General features: G+C 42.2%; 1 protein-coding gene across 2 annotated transcripts; it reads right to left on the bottom strand.

Moving 5' to 3' along the window:
- Positions 1–4,056: 4,056 nt before the first annotated feature.
- Positions 4,057–17,310, bottom strand: OIP5 (Opa interacting protein 5). Of its 2 annotated transcripts, XM_067557957.1 has the most exons (6): positions 16,952–17,310; positions 15,699–15,765; positions 14,167–14,289; positions 12,871–12,952; positions 6,349–6,404; positions 4,057–5,597 (listed from the first exon to the last, which is right to left on the bottom strand). In XM_067557957.1, exons 1-6 carry the CDS (start codon positions 17,271–17,273, stop codon positions 5,348–5,350), a joined length of 900 nt encoding a protein of 299 aa, XP_067414058.1. In that variant the 5' UTR covers positions 17,274–17,310; the 3' UTR covers positions 4,057–5,347. The 2 variants fall into 2 exon arrangements, with proteins under 2 accessions (XP_067414058.1, XP_067414060.1); XM_067557959.1 differs by lacking the exon at positions 6,349–6,404 and having other exon boundaries at positions 5,462–6,288.
- Positions 17,311–17,397: the final 87 nt, after the last annotated feature.

Here is a 17,397-nt window from a genome sequence, read left to right as displayed (position 1 = left end):
CGTCCAGTCCATTCTATGAGATAGAAAACTTCCCATGTGAAGGTCTTACCTGCAGAAGTGGAAGCACTTCCAGACATGGTGTACCTACTCCATATCTCCTACTAATTCTTCCTTGATATCCATCCTCAGGTACCTGCTAAACCTGAAATTGCTGGGATTGTTCCTGAGCTTGATCTAGGCTCCTTTAGCTGCCATCACTTCACTCTATTTTTTCAGTTAAGGGTTTCTCTGTCTTCACATATCCTATAATAGCAAAATTCCTTGAGGGTCTCCACCTGTTCCCTCCAGTGTGAGACTCTATCCTGCCCTGGGACCTCAGTTCAGTACCCTATACATTAAGGGTACATCTACACCGGAAGAACCAGGCTGTAGCTGGCCCACATCAGTTGATGGGGGCTCACGGGGCTTGGTCTAAAAATTGCTGTGTAGATATTCGGTCTTGTGCTAGAACCTGAGTTCTAGGACCCTTCCCCCTTCCTCCCAGACCTTGGGCTCTAGCCTGAGCCAAAACATCTGCTCAGCAATTTTACAGCCCCCCAGCCTGAGCCAATTGACCTGGGCTAGCCAGAGGTGTTTAATTGTTGCATAAACATATCCTAAGGCGGCCTCCTTTTGAGCCCTAGGCAACAAGCTCACTGCTCCCTCTATCCTTCAAGACTTCATTCCTGGTGGCAATCCCTCACCCAGAAGCGTAGCAGAACTTGGAGCCCTCATAGCTGACCCCTCCCCCATACAGTGTTGTAGCCATTTATATTGCATCCCCACCTTCACTTCCTCCCTAGTGTCAAGAGTTCCACATCAATCAGGCCATTCAACTGCTGGCCTTTTCCTCCAAGCCTCACTTGCTCCAGGAAAAAGACCAGCCTCCATATACTGGATGTAAGATGAGCCCTGGCTTCTTACCTTCACTGAACTAAGTCTTTCAGGGTCCCCCCACAGGGTTTTTGTTTTCCTTATTGAGAGGATGAGGGGTCACTCCATCTTCTCTCAGCTATAGTGGGTCTCAGGGTGCATTTTGGCATGCTATGAGTCCACTGAGGTGCACCCCCCCGTCCTAGAGTTTCACAGTTCACACCACTAGGGCTCAATCTACTTCCATTGCCCTCCTTAGGAAGATACCATTAAGGATGTTTGCAAGGCAGTCACCTAGCCCTCAGTTCACAAGTTTTCCCAGCATTATGCCTTACTCCATGATTCCAGAGTGGACGTGGCCTTTCCGAAGCTGTTCTACACTGTGTACTGTAAACTCCCCCTCCCCCTTCCCCCACATTAAGGTACTGCTCAGGAGTCTCCTCAGATGGAGCCCCAGAGGGACAATAATTGAAAAAGGAGAGGTTATTTACCTTGTACCATAACTGAACATTTTAAAGATACTACCATGCTCTACAGTTGAGAAGGAACTGAAGTGGTGCAGGTCCACTCCTCCCTATGCCTTTGTAGTGGAGCAAGAGGAAATGTACAGCACAGGCACTCCTCACATTTGAGTTCACAGAAGTGTGCACAGCATATCCCTCATTTGAAGAGCCTCTAGGGACAAAACATCTCAAAGAACTATTACTGTGTAAGTAAGTATTCTCAAAAGTTCTGAACTTTTCAGAGCTTGACTTTGCAATCTTACTGTTCTTTTAATGTAGCTTGTGCACGTGATATATAAAATAGAACAGGTGTTCCCAAAGTGGGGTCCCACCATGTGTTATGCAGGGGCTCTGTCCCTTGAGGAGTACTGCAGTGAAGCCAGAATGGCGTGCCAGCACTTTTAGCACTCTGCATGAGAGATCATGCTGGTGGGAGGCAGGGGCTGGGTTGCTGGTAATACCAGTACTTGCCCATTCAAAATGACACAATAAAATGTTAATGTGAAAATAAGAGTGATGTGATAACTTGTAATAATTGCAGACTGGTTTTTGGTTCCTTTGGGAGTCTTAATTACAACATTAAAAAAAATAAACTTAATAGAATAACATGAAACTTATGGATAAAAAATAAAAGGGGTCCAGGCAATTTAGTCAGATGCCATAGGCTGGTAAAAAATATGGGAACCACTGAAACTCAATGATGGTTTGCACTCCATAAAAATAGATGAATGTGCAATTATGGCCCCAGCTAGCATTAGTCATGCATCTGTATTTATATTTTCCCCAACCTAAGGTAACAGGAGATACAATTTTGTTTAGCAACTGCAAAACAGCTAGTTTATGAAAAAAAAAACATTGTCCAGAATTGTTTGTCTGATTGTTTACTTTATCAGTCATTTTTTATCCTGCTGTCCTTGCTCCATTTTCTGCCTATCTTTTATCTTTAGGGATAAAGCCACCAAGCTGTAGCAGTAAGGTGTAGTAACACCTCTGAAAAATGCCAGTAGTCTGTTTCTTCTTTTATGCCAGAGGGCTGGCGATAAACATTCAATTAAGCTTAGTTGTTACTGTCATTCTCCCTTTCAGTGATTTAACCTTTGTTGGCAACATTAAAAGTGTAAATAACACTAAGAGGTATAGCTTCTTTCAAAGCTTTCCCGGAGCAGCTGCATTAGTCTCAACCCTAGAAATAGAGAATTACAATCTCAGCAATATGCAGTATAATTCCTCCCAACTATTGCACTGTGTATTTGTAGTATTGCAGATAGACTTAATAGGCCTCTCTGTACTTTGAGAAGCAGGAACAAAATTCTTTAGCAAGCCTTTTGTTACAGCAGACTAAGGCCTGGTTTACACTTACCTTAAAATTTGGTGACAGTCAACGGGAGTTATGCAAGCTAAGCAGAGTAACTTGCATAACTCTCGTCGACTTCTTAACTTCTGTTGTGTGTGACGTCTTCACTGCACTGCACCACTTAAGGGGGTGGTTTTAACAAGTCGACTTCTGGATCGATTGAGCAGGTCTTCACTGACTGCTCAATTGATCCAGATAAATCAATCTGACGGCAGCGAAGATGTACCCTAATTTCCACAATAGATCTCAGATAAAGTGAATGGTATAAAACAAGTAATATTGTAATGATCGTAAATTCAAAATATGCTGCCTCTGGTACAGTTTAAGGAGTTCTTGGGAGGTAGGGATTGTTCAGAATTGTGGAACAAACACAAAGCACTGGATGCTAAAATAATTAAGTTTAATGTTGACAGTGCAGTGTTTACGTTTAAAAAGTCAACATTCTATTAAGATGTATGGGGCAGTTCATACATCTCACAGCTATTGTATTAAGCTGTCTGCAGTAATGGCTGCATGAGTCTGTATTAATTTACATTCATTTCACTTACAGAAGGATTTCTTCAAACAACAGAGTGGGATTTTTTAAGTGGAAATTTAGAAGATTGTGCCATGAAAAACAGCAGGCTTTAATTGCAACTGAAGAAATATGTTAAGACTGAAACAGCCAGCCACAAAGATGACTGCAGCCTAATCAAGCAGGATTAGTTTCTCAACACTGGAGGCTAGTGAAGTATGACGGGGAATTAGCATGGCAGATCATCCTCTGCTACTTAAGGCATTTCCTATTACAGCATTGTTACAAAGTTATTGGCCCATGCACAATGTCTACTCGCTCCATAATAGAAAGAAAAAGTTAGTTTTACTTGTCTGTTGAAGTTTTACTCTCCCTGGGAAAGTAAAATATTGCAACAGTGCACTATTTGTATTACTGTAGAACCTAGGAGCCCTATTTGTAGACCAGGACAGTGTTGTTGTACAGACACACCTGATGGTCCCTTCTCAAAAGAGCTTACAATCTGAAACCTGTTCTACTCTTAAAAGTTAAATAAGTCAAGCTAAGTCACTTTAGGGTGGTAAAAATGTTTGCGCCATTATTACGTCGACCTCCCACCCCAACGTAGATGCAGAATTCTTCTGTGATCAGATTCCGCTAAATTTCAACTTTCCAAAAAATAAATAAATTAATTAAATAAAAATCTAGCCCTAACAGTGGAAAAAATGCTGAGCACATGAACAAAATGTAACTGATAGACAGAGGCTCTCCCTACCAAGTTAACCATGAAATAACAGTTGAGTGTGTCAATACCCTTGCTCCCCCATTAGGGTGTTACTTCTGAAACATGACACTTTTTATAAACATTAACTATTTATTTAATCTTATCAGACAGAAGATAGGAATAAAGCCCTTGGGAAGTAACCAGTTACTGCAGAGATAGAGGGGACAAGAGACAAAGAGGGAGGGAATTGGTGCCACGGTTAGGCATTTTTTCCAAGACTAACACTGAATGCAACAGTTAAGGGGCTGATCAAATAACTCAAAGATGAAGTTATAATATTAAGATCATATTCTACCCTTGATCTTTGGACAAGGTCTATTAACATCAGAAGGACATTAACCATGTATCACTGGTAGCATAGCCTAGATCCTAAAAGAGAATCCAGTCATCTCCACCGCAGGAGCAACTCCCAAGAAATTCCCTTATTCTTACACTAGTGAAGTAGTACATAGTAACTTTGGATCTTTTATAACATAAAAATAAAGACTTTTGAAGTTTTTGCTATTTAAAAGTACAAGTTGCCCTGAGAAGCTCTGGCTACAGCTCTTATAGAAGAAGAAATAAAATTAAAATCTGCTAGTACAAACAAATAGGTTGTTTGCAGTGTTAGTCCCTGGACACGAGAGACAAGATAAGTGAGGAAATGTTATTAGACCAACTTCTTCTGCTGGTGAAAGATACAAACTTTTAAGCTGCACTGAGCTGAAGAACTTGCTGTAGCTTGAAAGCTTGTATCTTCCACCAGGAGAAGTTGGTACAATAAATCAAACAAACAGGAGGCCATGCAAAATACTTATACAAAAAACTCACATTTACTTCATTTTTTTACTTCACCCTTAGTTACTAATTCTGCTACCATTGAAAAGTGCTATGATATTTGAGTATCAGCTCCTGTAATGGTTGTGGAGCATACACAATTGTACATCTTAAAAATGCAGTAGGTAATTTACAATATTTGAATTTAGCACTATTTCAGGAGATATTAAGTTCTCCTACTTCAGTCTGATGGCACCTCAAAACACAGCTGTTGCTATTTTAGGTTATTGCCAGATATTTGGCATAACCAGAATGCATACTTCAAAAGACTTCCTAGGTCATTAACCAAAAACCTCCATGATTTATTATGTGATAGCTCCAGTACCAGTTGCTGATCCTTACCATTCTAGTATCATGGAGTGGGCTATTGTCCAGTTGTCACAGCCTCTGTTCTCTCATTTAGATGATTGTATTTTCCCTACATAGCTCAGATTTTGGGGGGGAGGAGGGGAATCAAATAAACCATTAATTAAAAAAGCCTGAGGTACTAGGATTGCGGAGATCAACAACTCACGCCAGAAACAAGATTGATTGTAGTCCTTTGCTCAATGCATGGGGGAAAACATTCCTTTATCAATGGAATTAAAAATTAGCATGTAAGTACTTTCTCCTCTATGCCTGATACAAAATTTCAGGCATTTTCCCAACACATTGGAGACTTTAAAACATAAGTATGCCTTCTGTGGATGAAGAGGGAAAAGGGAAGCTTCCGTCATCTTCCTAGATATAGAAAGGCAGAGAGAAATAAGAGCTCCTATCCTCTCAGCCAGGGAGGGAGAAGAGTCCTCTTTTTCTCTAACAAAAAGAAAAAAAAAATCAACAAGAGAAAGAACCCATTCAAGACTCAACAGGAAGACATCTGGACCAAGGCCTAGCTCCTGTGAACGTTTTCTCTATATGAAAATATACCAGAGTTTCAGTTCCTATTAAGAACACTGTATAAAGGCTGATCTTGAACAACATCTGATATTAGTATATTTTGAATCACTCTCAGGAACTTGAACTCAGTTTCCAACAGCTGTTTTTTCAAACTACATACTGCTCAGGAATAACCACCGTACAAGCGGTACTACATCTCCAAGTGTTGAAGTGCTGCAAGATGAGGTATTTTGAAGTCCTAGAAGGAAACAGTTCCTTGCTCCTCAAAATCCAGTCCACTTCCCCAGTGAGAGCTATATTTCAGCAAAAGCTTTTCACACATGTACAAAGTGGCAATTTAGCTTTCTCTGATATTTCTCAGGGTGATTGTTATTTCAGACTGCATTGTTCACCACAAGGAAGAAACCTTCAGTGATACACAAATGGTTCCATATTCTATGATGGCATATTAATTGCTCTACTTGATTCTTGCAAACCCTGGCTTTAGGCCAACTATCCTTGATGCATAGCCCTGCTTGTCAGCCACATTGTTCTGTTGGTTCAGTTCTTCCAGCCTCTTAATCAGTAACTCTAGGCGCACATGGACCACCACAAGCTGTTCTTTCAGCTACAAAAATAAAAAAGAAAGAAAAAAAAATGTAAGGGTAGATAAAGAACAGTTATTTACCTTACACTAGCTGTGGTTCTTTGAAATGTGTTCTCCAGATTCCACTGTCGGTGCACCTGTGCCAGAGATCAAATTATTTTGAATAGCAGTGTTCTTTGCAGTGGTGTCTATAACCCGGAGTGTCCTTTAACCCCTATAGAAAAGGGCATAAAGGGCAGAGTGCCTCAACCACCAGTCCTTTGCTAATAAGGATCCCATAGCAACAGGACTCCAAATTAGCAGAGGAGGGCAAGACATGGAATCTACAAAGACAACCCATCTCAAAGCTGTGTTACTGTAAGGTAAATAACCATTCTAGTGATTGTCTATACAAATTCCACTCATGGTGACTGAGGTGACTTGCTTGGAGGTTGGAAGAGGAGTTCTACTTAAATAGTGATTGCAGAATAACCCTACCAAAATTAGCGTACAATCTGGAGGCTCATACTAGGGAATAGTGAGCATATGGGTCAAGATCCATGTTGCTGCTCTACCTAACTCTGATGTGGGAATATTAGACAGGTAGCTAAAGCTACCTGGGCCCTAGGGGAATGACCTGTAATATGATTAGCGATAATCTTTTCTAGCTAACTCATAACTCTTATAGAGCCTGAGATCTTTTGGACAACTTCTGCGTCGATACAGATAGATACAGGGAACAAGGCTGCTGAGCTGCCCAGATAGAAAATCTCTTCCATTTATCTTTGTATGTCAGCCTGGTCAAAAGGTTTTCTACTTCAAAGTAAGATGTTTTGAACTACAGCAGAGCAACCTCTCATCCAGACAACATCTAGGTTGTCAGGTGCAAGGATGTCAGATTCAGGTGAAGAATCAGGATATTGTTCTGAGAGATCAGGTCTAGCAAAATCTAAGATAAGGTTATCGGTCTGTGGACAAACATTCACTATGCCAGAGCACCAAGCTACATCTTGTCTTAGCTTCTTCACAATTGTGGATATCAAGGAGATTGGATGGAAAGGCATGCATTAAGTTTGGAGCCCACAGGATGAAACAGGAATCCATGAGAAACCCTAGGCTTACACCTTCTCTAGAGCAGAACATCTGGTATTTGTTGTGCATCACGTCACAAGTAAGTCCACTTCTGGAAATCCCCATCTGCGAAAGATGTTGTAGAGCAGTGGTTCTCAACCTTTCCAGACTACTGTACCCCTTTCAGGAATCTGATTTTTCTTGCGTACCCCCAAGTTTCATCTCACTTAAAAACTACTTGGTTACAAAATCAGACGTAAAAATACAAAAGTGTCACAGCACATTATTATTGAAAAATTGCTTACTTTCATTTTTACCATATAATTAAAAAACAAATTGATTGGAATATAAATATTATTCTTACATTTCAGTGTGTAGTATATAGAGCAGTATAAACAAATCATTGTATTAAATTTTAGTCTGTACTGACTACACTACACTAGTGCTTTTTATGTAGCTTGTTGTAAAACTACAGAAATATCTAGATGAATTGATGTACCCCCTGGAAGACCTCTGCATACCACTGGTTGAGAACCACTATTGTAGAGGATTGAGGTGTTGAGGAACACTCGTGGATCTCTGAGAAGTCTCTGCTGAGTTGGTCTATCAGCACATTCTGAAGGCAGGGAAGATGTACTTCTACTAGTGGGATAAGGTGACAGATATACCAATCCAAAAGAAGCATGGCTTCTTGGTAGAGTGAAGAGGATCTGGCTCCCCTTTGCCTGTTAATATAGGGCATTGCTGTGGTGTTGTCTGTGAATACTTAGATTATCAGTCCCCAATTGAGAGGAAGAAAGGCTGTACATGCCAGCCAAATAGTCATGAGTTTTACACAAATATTCTAGAACAGTCTTCTGAGGATACTATTTCCCCAGTATTTAAATGGTCAAGGTACAATCTCCACCCTTGAGTGGAGGGATCTATTACTGGATTCTGGTTAGTAGAGGTGTGAAAAATGGAACACCACTCCACACTTGTGCTGGATCTATCCACCAATTTTGTGATAGAACTTCTGGAGGGATCATTACTAGCAGATCTGTTGGGTAGACGCACTGATCTCAGCCACCTTTGCAAAGGATGAAGGTGAAATCTGGCATGCAGTCTTAAATATGTGCATGCTGTGTTCATGAGTGAGACAGGTTCTCACTTGTGTCTTGGGGTGTGCTTGAAGTTGTCTGAGATCTGTCATACTTTGGAATCTCTACTGAGGGAGGTATGCACTCACCAGTGTGAAATCTAAACAATTCTAGGCTTTGAGTTAGCACAAGTGTGGATTTGTCTCTTAACTTGAGGCCCAGCAAGATGAAGATTTAAAGTCATATGAAGAGAGCGGATTACTTGCTATGGGGATTTCCCTCAAATGAGGGAGTTTAAGTAGGGGTATACCTGGATACTCTGCCTTCTCAGATAATCTGCTACCACTGTAAGAACTTTGAAGACTCATGGAGCTGTGGAGAGGCCTAAGGGTAGGAGCCTGTATTGTTAGCGAGATGCTCCTATGAATCTCAGCTACTTTTTGTGAGCTGAATAAATCTAAGTGTGAAAATAGGTATCCTGAAGTTGAGAACCACAAACCAATCCATTGGATCCAAAGAGGGGATTATAGAAGGTAAGGGAAGCATGTGTAGAATATGAAATGATGGATGAAAGCATTGAAAAGGGAAATAGAGTCCCATCTTCTTCTTTGGGATTAGGAAGTAATGGGAATAAAAGCCCTTGCCCACAGAAATCTAGGAGCATTTCATTCACTGCTCCCAGTCATATGAGAGACTTGTTAAAGCAGGAGGTAGATTCCCTCTTAAAAAGGGTTCCTGAAGAGAGACTGGGAGGATGAGAAAGGCATTGGAGAAGTTTAAAATTGGATGCGATACCCATTGATGATTATCTCGAGGATCCATAAATCTGAGGTTATCCTAGCCCAGGCTTCTTGAAAGTAAGGCAGTTGCCAGGCAGGGGTGAAAAAAGAAGAATCTAAAGGTGGTCCAGCCAGCCTTTTAACTGTGGTGCCACTTTGATTCCTGTCTGATGCCCTAGACTGTGAGGCTACTGAGGAAGAGGCAGCAGTTTGGCTTAGGGGAAGTCTCTGCCTCTTTCTTGGGGCTCTGAAAATCTGAGAAGAATATTGTGACAGTCTTTTATCTATAAAACAGCTATTGCCTCTGTTGCTTTCTCTTTGGGGCTGTATATTCCAGTCCCCAGATTGCTCTTGAGTTTTTCTGGGCGTGGAGTGCTCATCTGTACCATTATGAAACAGCTAGTTTCCCTCAAACGGGAGGTCATTAGTGATAACTTGGACCTCCCTCAGGATCCCAGATGCTTGCAGCCAAAAGGACCTTCTTATCATGACAGCAGTGGGCATGGTTCCTGCTGCTATAACATATGTATCTAGTGCTGCTTGAAGTGCCATGCTGCCTGTAAGATGACCTTCTGCCATTAGAGATTGAGTTCTCTTGGATCTCCTTCAAGAATTTGCTGAGAAATTTGGAAAGCCAATGCCAAATCAAAGAATCATATGTGGAGTAACACCTGGTAATCTGCCACTCATCTGGAGGCTCAACAAGTAGATTTTTCTACCAGAGATCTAGTTTCTTTGGATCCATCTCTCAAGGGATGGACTTCAGCTGTGCTGGTGTTTAGATTTGTTTGAAATGCCTATACCACCAGCATGCTTAACGTAGGATGCTGATAATATTCAAATCCCTTTGCTGATATCTGGTACCCTCCTGTCAATTTTCTTGGAGGTAGCTGGAATTGAGGCATATGTATGCCAAATTATCTTGGCTGGTTCCAGCAGTCCATCACTTCTTTTAGCCAATCTCCTTGAAGATGAAATTTACAGGATGTCATGATCTCCAGTGGGCTACCCAGCATCTCCACCATTCTTCATCTCATCAAGTCTTGAAAGACTTTTTTAGCTCATCCAATGAGACAACAGATAGAGGATTAACTGCCTCATCTGGAGTAGGAGGAGGATAGGGCATGAGGTGGTTGTCTCCACTATATTCTTCCTCAACTCTCATGAGTTGTGGCTAGGACAGGTACTTGTGCAGATTGGAGTTGTTTCTTTGGTGATGGAGCTCTGGCATTGTAGACTGTGAAGGATGTGGACTTCCTATGATATGGTTTCACAGCTCAGGGGGACCAGTGTGGCCAGGCCTGGTAAGGGCAGTGGGAAGGAGGGCTCATGGGTGGATACCAATGGAGTGAAATGACTTCCTGACATCCCTCAGAGATTAATCCATAGCTTCCCAGTCCAACTCCCATTGTACTGCCCACAGCGGCTGGAAGAGGATGCTCAGGAGAGGATGCCTGGTGTGTCCCACTGAGTAAAACAAAAAGGAGTGAACCCACTTGAGAGGTGGGGCAGTCCTGTCAGGAATTCCTGTCTGGTGAGGGTTGCTGTTGGTGCCCTAGATGGGTGAGAAGTTGGGAGTTTGGTGACCACCTTTCCAAGTCACTCAATAAGAGGTGACTCCAGTGCTGGGTCTGTAACAAGATCTCTTGATACTGTGAAGTTGTACTGTTGCCAAGGTGCCCAGGCATCTGCCGTGATGGTTTCAGACAGTACCTAAAAGGCCAATGCTGCAGACAGGGCACTTGGTGCTGAGAGGTCCTTATGCTGCAAAGGAACTATCAGTCCAATTTCAATATGGAGGTACTGAAGCAAGACTCCAATTTCAAGCTCTTCATAGTAGTAGTCTTAGGAAAAGTTCTGTCTCCTGCTTGGAAAGGAGTGGTACCTGCCCTGATCCCCGGAGCAGCTCTCCTTACAGCCCTTTTTGGAAATAAATGTGAATGTGGTGGACAAACAGGACTTATGAGAAGTGGAGCAGGAGCTCAGAGGGGCATCTCAGTTCACTGGGGATCTGGAGGCATGACTGACCTAACTGGTGAAGTTCTGCCATGGGTTTGTGATCTGATGAGGCTTATAATGGTTTTTTCAGGAGGAAGAGCTTAAACTTTGCCTCCCTCACCTGCTGAAGTACATTTAGAAAAGGACTGGAACACAGAGCAGCACTCCCAGACATATCCCTCTCCTAGGCAAATTAGGCACCTAAAATATCCATTAATAATGGGCATTGCTGCATCACAAGAGGGGCATGTTTTGAATCCTGGTGACTTGGTGTCAGGCATTTTAAAATATTGTATGTGGGGGAGGAGGGAAAGAAAACGTATCCCTTTTTTTTTTGTTTGTTTGTTTTTTTTTAAATAAAGCCAGTGGGTAAAAGTAACCTACAGAATAAGTAGTAACTATAGTAATGCTAAAGTAGCAAGGGATACAGGCACTGAAGGGGTTCTGTCTCACAGCCACAGGTCACAAGAAAGAACTGAGTGATGGCTGAGTCTTCTCTGCCCATGTCCCCAACTACAGGGGGCAATGAGACATCCAGGATACAGGTGAAGCCATAAAGGATTCTTTTTAAATAGCAGTGTCCGATCTCACGCACGTGGACATCAGCAGTGGAATCTATATAGACAATAGTTGGAGAACCTGAGATACTATCAGGCTACCACTGTAGACACCAGAGTCCTGCGCAGGTCATTATTTTATGAATGGCAAACATTCCATAAAGACTTCAATCCTGTGATCACTCTAGCAACATCCCTTGTAAGCAAACCTTTCAAAAACACTGTTTGCACTTCTGAGCAAATGCTACCATTATTTGAGCAAAACATTGATTGATTTCAGTGGAAATTTTGCTTGAACAAGGACTGCAACATTTGACTTCTTAAAATATTTAGTGTGACCATTAAGAACAGAGTGGTCCCTATTCAGGTCTTATGACACAGAGGATATGTCCACACAACAAAGAGACACCCACAGCTGGTCCATGCCAGCCAGCTTGGGCTTGTGGGGCCGTTTCATTGCTGAGTAGACTTCTAGGCTCAGCTGCAACCTGAGCACTGGGACCCTTCCATTCCATAGCTCAGACTCCAGCCTGATGCAGTTGCACCGCTATAAGATCTCTTGTGTAGCCGCTTTATGCCAACGGGAGAAAGCTCTCCCATTGACATAATTAATACACCCCCAACGAGTGGTGGTAGTTATGACATAGTGCTGTTCACATTGGCACCATGTCAGTGTAACTTACGTTGCTCAGGGAGTAGAATGTTGACCCCCTGAGCAACATAAATTTTGCCAACGTAAGTAGTAGCATAGACATAGAATAGCAGCATTCTCCTATATTTAGCACAGCCCAAACATTGCACTATAGACGTCAATTAGATAAGACTGACAAACTGTTATCCATCCTAAGTGTGATGCAGAAGGTAAACATCGGTGATGAAGAATGAAATTTGTTTTTCTTCAACTTAATAACAGGATGCTGACACAGATAAAGACTATATGTTAAATTAAACCTGCTTGTGTCCCTTTAAAGATAAGTTGCTGTCCTGTGCCAGAAGAACAAGCACATCCATTTGTTAATGGGCTCGTGAATAATGGCTGCTGCAATAGTTTAGTGTATTTGGAGTGGTGCTTAAAACTTAATTTGTATGAAATTTGCATTTCTTCCTGTTTTTACACACAAAATCATAAAGAAACTTTACTTTTCCCAGGTGTTCCTTCAGGCTCAAAGCAGGAAAGTTCATCTCAGAGGCTGCTATTATGGCTTTAGTTTTTAAGAGATAGCTGAAAAACAAAAGTCAAAAGAGAGAATAGTAATAAAAACCAGAGAAACATTCATTATATAAAAAGATGGTTTATGCAGAAACTAATGCAGGTACCAAGCTGTGACCAAAAACAGTCAATGTAATCGTAAAATAGAATAATAAAGCTTTCATTTTTCCTCAATTATTTGTTCTCTCCTTCACCAGTTACAATTTATAGCTGTCACAGATAGATCTTCAGTCTAAAAAGATCACTTTTGCTTAACAATCAGCATGCTATTATAACAATAATATATTAGTAACTATGATCTAATTCTAGTGAAGTGATATTTGACTGTGATAGATTTCAGTACTGTGAGGAACAAAACTTAGTGTTTATGACTAGGCTGGCTAGAAATAATCTTCAAGCAATACAGATATATTAGCTTAGATCAGTGGTTCTCAACCTATTTACAATGGTGGGTCGCATATGCAGCTCTCTATGTGTTATGTGGGCCACATCCACACAATATATATATTACCTGTATGGCCCTTGAAGATGTTACATGGGCTGCAGCTGTGCGCTGATTGGGCCGTGGGTTGAGAACTACTGGCTTTGATGTATTAATTTGAAAAGTTGCACTCTTTCTACTTCTAGTACCTTGCAGTAGAAAACAAGGGCTAACTAATTTCTTCAAATTAGGAATTTACATAGATGTTGCAGGCGCAGAATGGCTGCCTAATCCTACTACAACAGTGGCTACATTCTAGTGGTGGTATAAGGTAGAGCAATATAATGTACATTAATTAATACATTATAAAACGTAGCCAGTATCATTCTAAACAAAAAGGATTTATAACGATACTGGAATATTTGTTGAACACTCAAGTTTAATGTGCCTTCTTATAAGCTTCTCACCACTACATTAAAAAACGTAGAGTAGGTTGAGGATTTTGTTATTTATGGACAAAGTAAGGACTTCCACAGGAACCATTTTTGTTATTAGAATCCACATAGTTTTCGGTTGATCTGCATTTGCTACCAGAAGAGAAACTATGAGCAAGCAGTTCAGGGTTACCTTTGATTCTATCAGTTCTCACTGGCAGCACCAATATCAGCAACCTGCTTCTACCATTCTTGTTATATACAAATCAAGGTATTATTCCTTATACTGGTATTCTTCCCTTCCCAGGAAGAACTCTGCCCTGAAACTAATTTCTAAGTCATCATTCTCTGTCAGATTGGTGTGTACTAACCAGAGGATGCTGTCCTTGAAAAGACAAAAGAGGCCTCGCAGGTGAGCCAGGGCAGTGAAGGTGGAATAGAGACTGAAGCCCACCATTAATCCACATGAACGACAGTACAATGCATAGTAAGCGCTGAAAAGAGAGAGAAAAAGGTTGCAGTAGAGTGGAGATTTTCCAATTGTAGTCCAGACACTGCTTACTGTTGCCATCAGGACATAATACATGAAGTATTACTTCTCAAATAAGCAAGCATTATAATTATCACAGAGATTATGAGAATCCTAAGTAGTAGGGTAGGTGGTCCTCAAGATAGTCTTTGTATTAAAGGCAGTACCCACTCAAAAGTTTGGGAAACCCCAGAAGCTGAGGTTAAAATATGAAAACTGAAAACTAACTTAAAGGGACATTTCAGGACACCCAGCTGCTATTGAAACACATCTATGAATTTAAGAGAAAATAATTTCAGCCAGACTTAAAAATGAAGACAAGAGAGAAAGATGCACAGAGGAAACAGACATGTAAAACCGTAACAACATCAACTGATTAGCTGTACAACTATTAAGTTTTGCTTTTTGTCCTGTTCTTCCTAACCCATTAGAAAAGAAAAGCTAAAAATAACCACAAGAGAGGTTTGAGATACCTGTTGTGTATTAGTATAAAAGTTACAAATTGTGCAAGATGCCTATAGCCAGGACTATAAAAAATTCACTTTCCCATGGGTTGTAGAAAGCATCCCAGGCAAGTGCTATTCCCTGCTGCAGAATATAAACTTTCATTTAACAAAATTTCTAACTTTGACAGTTGTGACAAACCTTCCAAATGTCAATACATGTCAAATTTGCAGACAGCTCAAGTGTCTGTATCTACTCAACTTTGACAGCAGCAACCCCGAGTCAAACTCAGTTTTTTATTTTCTTCTGTGAAGTGTAATAACACTGAAAACCGTGCTTGACAAAGATACTCCCCTCTAGCCACTTGCCTTTATGCAGGGTTTTGATTAACTCAAATTATTTCCCTCCTGTTAGAATAATAATTTTCTTTACCTATTATGGGGTGAATCTATCTAGGTGAATTAGCTTCTACTGATTGTTTGATTACTTAACAGCAAAAGTTGTTCACTTTTCCAATATAAAAAAACATTCTAGCTTAACAGGTATATAAACATTTCTTTTTGGATAGAAATTGCTTAGTTTTTTGATTTACTCAAACATTCCCTCCTCGCCCCCCACACCTCAAGGATAAATAGGGCAAAAACCTATTTTTATTTGGAGGGGAAAATGGAGGATGGAGAGGGAGATAATACAGGCTATTGATTTACAAGGTGCTCAGTTGAAAAAGCAGTGGACAGGTCCAAAAACAAACTAGGTATTTGTCAGTTCCATGAGACACCTCTGGAAGGATTTTATAAACTTATTTTCTTCTGGCACAAAGACATTTCTGAAATTCAGAGGCAACACATTAACTCCTTTCTGCCCTGCTTAGTGACCATCTCAAATTGATAACTAATATTAAAAGCAAGAAGCAACATCTGAGGTACCTACCATCCTAGCAGGGCTCCTTCAATACCAACCATTAAAGAATCTTCCAAAACAACATCATTTGTGACTTCTGAGAAGATAAATCCATAGACAGTCATACATCACTGATCATTAACCAATATTTCTATTTGTCCCCAATCCTAAGATTCTGAACATTCTATCCTTAGGCTGGGAAGGATTCATTTTTCTTCTGTTTGTTTTAATGGAAAACATATTTTTAATCCTAAGGGGTTTTTATATGTTTGTGTCAATTTAAATATTTGCACTAATAGAAAATTAAAATCCTCCAGTACTGTTATTCAGACTATGTGACTGAATCCAAGATTCAAATATGGTTTGTACTATTTAACTTGTGTAAGCATAATAGAATACTGACTTATTTGCTAGAGCCAACCACTAGCACAAATACAGGTCTATTTAAAAACTCATGCAATTCCACTTCTGCTCTAGTGGGAGCATCTTTCTTGCACTGGAGCACAAGGAAAAGGAAAGGGACAGCTATACAGATCTCAGTAGGAATGAAACTAACAGTTGCTGACCAGGGCCAGGGGCTAAGTGGTGGGGAAGGCAATACTTTTACAGCCACTTATGTCCTCACTGAGTTTACAGGACTGCTGTATTACTTGCAAACTGAGTATAGCCGAGAGAGAGAGAGAGAGAGAGAGAGAGAGAGAGAGAGAGAGAGAGCGCGCTACTGATGGAGTCGTTTTTATTTTGTCACTTTAGAGCAGAAGTGCAATTGAAACCACATTTTATGAAGTCTCTAAACATCTCGTACTTTTCGAGCATGCATTAGAGGGCCGTTTGGCGGCCCAGCGAAAACAAGCAGCTGCAATTCCAGCTATGGGCAGGATAACCCACTGGCAACGCTGCTGTCCACGGAGAGGATGCTAGGCCCGCAGCCAGATTACCGAGGACCACAACTGCAGCAGCCGCATCCCTCCCCACAGGCACACGCCAGCGGCTGTGCAAGGTAGCTCTGTCCTGGGGCTCAGCCCTTCCGTAGGCAGCCAGGGAATCCAGCCCCTGGGGAGCCGTCCTGCCCTCGGCAAGGGGTGCTGGAACAATGTGTATAGCGGGGGTGCGGGGAGTCATTGAACCACGCTGCAAACCTTGCACAGAGTGGAAACCACTCCAAGCCAGGGGTGCAGCACCGCTCCGCTACTTCCAGCCCCTATGTCCCTCAGCGCCTCCCCCACTCCGAGCCCCAGGGGCAGCCGGGCAGCCGCCGGTCCGAGCCCCGCGCGGCGACTCACTGAAGCAGACGAGGACGCGCAGGCAGCGCTCCTCCTGGGCGCAGAGGTGCAGCGAGTCGCCCAGCACCGCGCGGCAGTCCCTGCAGTGGAACAGGGCGCACTCCTCCAGCCGGAGCCCCCGGCGCAGAAGAGTCTCGCCGCCTGGGCTGTCCGGCGCCTGCTGGGGGCGGGGCTCCGCGCCGCGCGGCATGACCGTGCCCGTGCCCGCGTCCGCCGGCGGCGGGCGGCCCCTGCTCCGCGGAAGGCCGGGCCGCTCGAAGGTGATGGCGCCGTCAATCTGAGGCTCCTGGAACAACTGCTTGATGCGCCACCGCAGCGCCATCTTCTCCAATCTCTCGCGCCGACACCGCCCAGGCCGGGCCGCGGGCCCGCCTACGAGCTACACGCGCTCCCTCCCGCCACGGATTCGAATCCAACGCCGGCCCCCTTGCCATCCCAATTGGTCT

Source organism: Emydura macquarii, unplaced genomic scaffold (genome assembly GCF_026122565.2).
Source record: "Emydura macquarii macquarii isolate MOO-44397 ecotype Brisbane River unplaced genomic scaffold, CSIRO-AGI_Emac_v2 contig_1876, whole genome shotgun sequence".
Classification (NCBI taxonomy): domain Eukaryota; kingdom Metazoa; phylum Chordata; order Testudines; family Chelidae; genus Emydura; species Emydura macquarii.
This window is presented reverse-complemented; position numbering and strand designations above follow the sequence as displayed.